This window comes from Sinocyclocheilus anshuiensis, unplaced genomic scaffold (assembly GCF_001515605.1).
Source record: "Sinocyclocheilus anshuiensis isolate Anshui unplaced genomic scaffold, SAMN03320099.WGS_v1.1 scaffold708, whole genome shotgun sequence".
In the NCBI taxonomy this organism is placed as follows: domain Eukaryota; kingdom Metazoa; phylum Chordata; class Actinopteri; order Cypriniformes; family Cyprinidae; genus Sinocyclocheilus; species Sinocyclocheilus anshuiensis.
In genome coordinates, this window is record NW_015555881.1 from 1,577,779 (window position 1) to 1,585,158 (window position 7,380).

Below are 7,380 nucleotides of genomic sequence, written 5' to 3' on the forward strand. Positions count from 1 at the left end.
AGTGAAAAATTGAAGGGGGTCTGAATACTTTCCGTACCCACTGTATATATATATATATTTTTTTATTATATTATATATTATATATTTCTATTTTAATTAATTTTTTTTAAAGATTCGGCCGTGCAGGAAGCACTGTTTTAACATTGAAAAAATTACATACTTCACATTTAAGCTTTGTTACAAATCCTAGTGAGCTGCCTAACTAGGCAACAGTTTAAGAAATCATATCTGTGCTCCCAGCTTGCAGGCTGTTCTAAATAGTAAGCGATAAAATAATTCTGCCTTCTAAGATACTGTAAGTTCACATCCTGCACACCTTGCATATTTCTTTATTAAAGATATATGATGCGATTTCAAGTTTTCCTTTCTCTTTGGAGTGTTACAAGCTGATTGTGCATAGATAAGATCCCTGAAGTTGCAAAGACTAAAGTCTCAAAACCAAAGAGATATTCTTTATCGACTGCGCTTGTCAAAGGAAGGGGCTTTGTTGAAAACGACGCGTTTGAGAGAGGCGGGGCATAGAGGACCTACAATAATGTACAGTATTTGAAAAAGAATGTGTTTTTTGAACATTAAAGCATGTCAACATATTCTGTTACACCAAATACACAAAATAATGATCTTTAAAAAAGCATCATATGACCCCTTTAAATATTTTGTCTAATTTAGTAATCTGATTATGCTTTCAGCCATCAATAAGACTGCAGTACTGTCAGCCCCGTTTTTAACACATTTTATCTCCAAAAAGCACAGAAAATACAAAAGAAGTCTGTACATTCCATCTGGGGCTGCTATGATCCAATTCAGTCAGGATGCTGCCTTAGAAGGAAGCTGCCTATGTTGACTATAATCTGCGAGAACAGACCAAGCTTTGGGACAGATGTACACTTCCGAGTGTATTCCTCGGAGTGTTGTATTCTTAGTGATGATCTCGTAAAGCGAATGGAGTTCACATTGTGTTCTCAGTTTCTTAAAGACCACTATAACTCACTCACAAACACACACACACACACACACTTACAGTAAGAAGGTCTAAAGGTATATAAATCCCCCGAGACGACAAAGAGAGACAGATTAACCAATTTTACGATACTGATGTTGTACTCTGACTGCATAGTATGCGGATGGCACTAGGTAAAGTTCCAGTTTAATGATGATGTAATGTCCCAGTTGGTTGGTTTAACAGGCTGCTATATGGACGTTGTGACAGGGATCTAGCTCCTTGCTGATTGTTGTCGCAGCAACGGGATTCCAACGTGGATAATTGCTCTAGGAGCTTAGTGATGTGGGCCACCTGCCGGAACAGTTGGCCGTGTATGTGTGTGTGTTTATATGGGGCAGGAGGATGGGATTGTCGGGAAAGCATAGACATGCTAGTTTTGCATCTTTGCCACTTGCATTATTGGGCCAAGGTCATGGAAAAGACACACACATTGTCAAACACTTGAAAAATTAATTAGTGAGAAAAACTGATCCTGTGTTATAATATTAAAACTCTTTCTCTTAGAAGTGTCTAGACAGCACCCAAGTACACACTCACACACACAGATGGAAATATACACATGCATGCAACCACATCCATGCATACTGTACAGACACACTCAAGCAAGCAAAAACAACAGTACATGCATGCCAATAGATGCACACAAGCATCCAAACACCCAGACAAACACATATAGAAGAAATATACTTGCAAGCACAAGTATGCACATTTGCAAGCATGCTTAATACATGCACACAAGCACCCAAGTACACACAAACACAGATGCAAGCGCATGCATGTATACTGGACAGACACATGTACAGACACACTCAAGCATGCAAACACAACAATACATGCACACAAGTATGCAAACACACATATAGATTAAATATACACGCAAGCATGCACACAAGCATGCATATGCACGTGCACACAAGCACTCACATACAATCATGCAAAAACAACAATACAAGCATATGCATATGCATACACATACATACACAAGTATTGTCAATACATCCACACAAGCATGCAAACGCCAAAGCACACACATATAGATGAAATATACATGCAAGTACACATGCATGCAAGCACACAATTGCAGTTGGAACTTATCATTGACTTTTATTGTTTTTATAAAAATAGTACTACTGATATATGAGCTAACGCTATTTTTATTCACTACTCTAAACCTAACCCCCACTGAAAACATTCTCTGTTTTACATTTTCATTATTTAGAATGTTAATTAAGCCGTTTTCCTCACGGGAACCATTGGCAGCTCTTCAGGATGCATGTGATTTCAGGTTTTACTATCATTCTGGGGACATTTGGTCCCTACAATATAAACAAAAGCTGACCCACACACACACACTCCACATACACAATGCACAAAGCGCACCGTAAGCATGCTAACGCTCTACTAAGTGTGTCAGGGGGTTGGGTTTCAATGGATTTGGGGGTTGAAGGTTTCAGTGTAACATTCTCCTCTTTAATCCAACTATAGTTTTAGCGTGTCGGGGGTCAGAATGAGTTTGTCAAGTCAAGTCAAGTCACCTTTATTTATATAGCGCTTTTAACAATACAGATTGTGTCAAAGCAACTGAACAGAGCGTGGTAGAAGACTAGTTAGGTACGCAGTTTGTGTGCTTGAATGCATGCATGCATGTGTGCAGATGTTGCAGTCAGGTCAGATGATGGTGTCTGATCCTGTCTGTCTGCACTGAAGAAACAGACAGCTGTAATAGTGTAACAGAATGAGGTTTCTCTCTAATAGCATTACGGAGAAAAGAGGAGGGGAGAAGAAACAACGGATTTAGAGAGGGGTGCATCTTGAGGAAACAGAATTATGTTGAGCAGAAATGAGTGGCAGTGCAGAGGCCTGTAGGAAGAGTTGTAATGTGATCTTGGGGAAGAGGGTAACATTAAACCCCTGTCTTGGAGGGAGCTAACTAAGTCAGACCATCAGACAGAACATAATTAGGGTACTGTAGAATGTGTCTGAAAGGATTAAGATGTACAATTCGCACTGTATGAATTCAGAGGAATAACTAGTCAAGTAAATTTCCAAACTGTACGAGGTCTGTGGATCAAACGCATGAGCTTTGTTTGAAACACTTAGTAGCAACTAAACAGGATAATGCAATATGCAGTAGCTGACAGAACTGCATCCAAAGCATTGAACTTTACATAACTGGAACTGTAGAAGCTGCTAGACTGTTGTGGTGAACTCCAGGCTCATTTATGTTGCATACAAAATGGGAAAGGCTGACAAAAATCTGATAACTGATCTGATTGGCTGCTACACAACTTCTAGGAGTGAAAGTGCACAGGTTCTTATCAGTCCAACAGGAAAGTTGACGAACCAGGCTGCGACATGAGCTTTCGAGGAACAACTAGTCACTGGACTTCTCTTTGGACAAACCTTAAAAAATAAAAAATATGCAAGAGGATGTTAGTAGCAATGTCAAAGAGTTGTCTGATTTGATGGTATAATAATTAGGGCTGCACGATTAATCGAATGCGATTGTCGTGCGCATTTTGATAGTAATGCCGGTTCTGTAATCAGCAGGAAATCATCATCACGTGCTTTCAGATGGAGCAGAATTTACTACAGAATAGCCGTAGTTCACTGACAAGTTACGCAAAAAAAACGCAGAAATCGAAGAAATCGTTTGCGATAATGACAGCTGTTTGCATAGCTTCTCAGTGAACTACGGCTCTGTGAAGTAAATGCTGCTCCATCTGAAAGCATGTGAAAATACCACATAAGTTTCGGTTCATTTTAATGTTTTTGAAAGACATCGCTTATCAAAGCTGCATCTATTTGATCAAAAATACTGTAAAAACTGTAATTTTGTGATTTATTATTGCAATTTAAAAGAACATGTCTAATTTCTAATAGATATGCTGATTTCTCAAGAAACATTTCCTATTATTGTCGATGTTGGAAACAGTTGTGCTCCTTAATATTTTTGTTGAAATTACCTTTCTTCATGATCCTTTGATAAATGTGAATTTCAAAAGAACATCATTTATTTGAAATAGAAATCTTTTACATGCATTTTTTTATTTATATTTTATCTTTCATATTTAAATTATTTTTTAGCTTTTATTATAAATGTTTTACTGTCACTTTCAGTTTAATATTTACTATTTTTATTTAATGTGCCCTTGCTGAATAAAATATGTTATGCATTTAAAAATCTTACTGACCTGAAACAAAAAGTGTAACTTTGCATAAACAACAATAATATATTTTATTATATACTAAATATCTATTATTAAAAATGATGATATTTAAGTCATATTTGTGCAGTGGCATTTTGTGGTGTAGATTGTTGTACATAAATAAACTATGTCTAATTAAGCTACATGTTTCTAACTTGAGAATGAATAGTTGTTAAAATTTGTGCAATTATCCGAACAGCTCAGTAAACTCACTTTGTGAATACTGTTATTGTGTGATGTTCTTTGAATGGTACCAATTATGCGTTAGCTAAATATTGAAAAAAGGTGAGAACAGATTTTTAGCTGATGACAAAAAGTGTGAATAATGGCAGAAACATCAGCTGATTATCGGTCCATCTGTAGTTCTTGGTTATACAGACGAGAAGTGCGAGTTTGAGCAATTCAGAGCTTCAGGAGCCGAAGCCGCTTTATCATTTCACCGCCCCTCTTTATTCTCTCTCTGTCGTTCTCTTACATACACGCACTATGTTTTATCTCCCCTTTAATTTATTTTTTATTCTCCGTGCGCCTGGCTTCATAAATCAGATGATGTGTTTCCCAAGATGCACTGCGCTGTACAAGCTTCTCTTATGAGGCGTGTGTGTGAGTGTGTGCACATCTTTATTAAGCAGCATTTGTGTATGTCACGGCTCCTGTGAGACGGAGAACAAAAGGAGGCGAGTGTTTATTTCTCTGTCGAGGTGTGACTCTGATATATCGACACAGATCCTCAACACATGCTGAATAGACAGATTCAAAGCCTTCATACGTCTGAGCATGAACTATAGTTAGATGATCATCTTCTGCATGATTTTATAAAGCGAGCTGGTAGAATTGACCCAGATTTTTAATGTGTGTGTAGCAGGAGTTTGCGCTCACAGATCAACACTCCTTGCAGTCTTTGCTTTTAATAAAAGTCCACGAGTTCTTCACTGTAGTTTTACCATGACAAGCATGCATGTGTGTGTGAGTTTACAATCTCGCTCTCAATCTCCCCTTTCTTTTGTGTATCTGTGTTTATCTGTGCATCACACACACACACACACTTTCTACCTGCTTCTATTTATTTGTCAATCACTCAGTCACTGTTTCTATCTCGATCACATCTCCTGCCAGAACACTGCCTGCCTTTGTGAAAAAGACGTGTGCTTAATTATATTGAATGCGCACTTGTACTGAACTTCAAATCTTAAAAGTACATTTATACAAAACTGTACTTGCAGATAGTATAAAATTTATGAAAAAAGGCCACTTAAGTGTTTCTTAGTACACTTAAGTGCACAATGTAATACTAAATTAAAAGTTTAATTAAAAGTACATTTTAAATCATTGTTCACAATCATTTATCACTTAATCACCTAACCCACCTAACCCTAACCCTAACCCTAATTACAAATATATTTAAATACTTGACACAAGTCTTAATAGGCATGACATAAAATGTAACAGAAATGTAAAAAAATTCATGTTAAAAAGCATATATGTATATGCATATTGTGGGATGTATATCCCACAATTCAGAGGTTTTTGTTGCTGTTTTTTTTATATATAATTATGAGTTTATATCTTGGACTGGACTTTATATCTCTCAATTCTGACTTTTTTCCTCTGAATTGCAAGAAGAACAAAAAACACAGAATTATAAGATATAAACTCAGAATTCCAAGAAAAAATTTTGAGATAAAATTGTGAAATTAAATTGTGAACATCCAAACTGTGAGATTAAAAAGTCACATTACAATAGTATAGTAATTACAGTATATTTTAATTTTCTATAAATGCTTGTCAGTACATTCAAAAGAAAACTTTAACCATATTTCAAAGACTAAAGAAGTAATTATGAAATTACACATGAAGATGCACTTCAGTTCTGCTTAATTGGGTCAAAAAAAGCACTCCTAAGTTCACCTAACTGCATTTATTATGTCATTAAAACTATAATACATTCCCATTCATTTGAAGTTAACCTGCAATTAAGTGTCTGAAAACAAGATTTATTTCCATAAGTACTCTTTTTAAATGTATGCTGAAGTGCGCTTCTTTTTCACAAGAGTGTCTCTGTCTCTCTCTCTCTCTCTGTCTGTCTGTCTGCAGGAGAATCCATATCTCTGCAGTGATGAATGTGACGCATCTAACCCTGACCTGGCTCACCCGCCGCAGCTGATGCAGGACCGCGAGCGCAGCGGCCTCATCACCTACTGGCAGACGGTCACGTGGCGGCGGTATCCCGAGCCTCTTCAGGCCAACATCAGCCTGTCCTGGAACAAAACCCTCGAACTCACCGACGACATTCAGATCACCTTCGAATACGGCCGGCCCACCATCATGGTGCTGGAGAAGTCGCTGAATTTCGGCCGCACGTGGCAGCCCTACCAGTACTACGCCGACGACTGCGTGGACTCGTTCAACATGCCGGCGAGACGAGCGCGCGACCTGACCGTGGCCAACATCACGCGCGTCATCTGCACGGAGCAGTACTCGCGCTGGGTCGGGTCCAAGAACGAGAAGGTGGTGCGGTTCGAGGTGCATTCCCGCTTCGCCATTTTTGCCGGCCCGAGGCTGCTGAACATGGAAGGCCTGTACACGCGGATGGAGAGCATGAAGGGTTTACGGGATTTCTTCACGTTCACCAATCTCAGGCTCCGCCTCCTCAAGCCCGCTCTCGGAGGAACGTACGTCCAGAGAGACAACCTGATGAAATACTTCTACGCCATTTCTAACGTGGAGGTGCTGGCCAGGTGAGAACACACAAACTAAACAACCAGCATTAAATATTAAAACACAGCAACACTGACTTAGCCAATGGCGTGAGTTTGGGGGCGGGACTATCTGTTTGACTGACCAATGCTAGACGGCTAGGCTGGTCTTTTTTAACATTACATACTTCACCTTTAAATGAACAATTTGTTATTCTAGCTCTTTTGCAGTTACAAATTTGAAAAACTCAGGATTCATAAATATGTATGAACATTCTGAATTTGGTATTACCTGATATAAATTTTAATTCTTATTTTTCATTCATATTTAATTATATGAAAATATAAAAAATAAAATACATTTAAATATAATTAATATTATAAATTATATATTAAAAACAAAATAAAATATAAAAAGGTGATACAAATTTAAAAATATACATATACAGTATATATACACACACATTTAAAA

General features: G+C 37.8%; 1 protein-coding gene across 2 annotated transcripts in view; it reads left to right on the forward strand.

The window, feature by feature from the left end:
* The window catches only part of ntng2b (netrin g2b), a 61,628-nt gene that overhangs the window by 11,096 nt on the left and 43,152 nt on the right, over positions 1–7,380 (forward strand). For both annotated transcript variants that reach the window (XM_016470209.1, XM_016470210.1), the window contains exon 3: positions 6,307–6,950. In XM_016470209.1, coding sequence (XP_016325695.1) covers positions 6,307–6,950 — 644 coding nt within the window. The remainder of the gene's footprint in view (positions 1–6,306; positions 6,951–7,380) is intronic.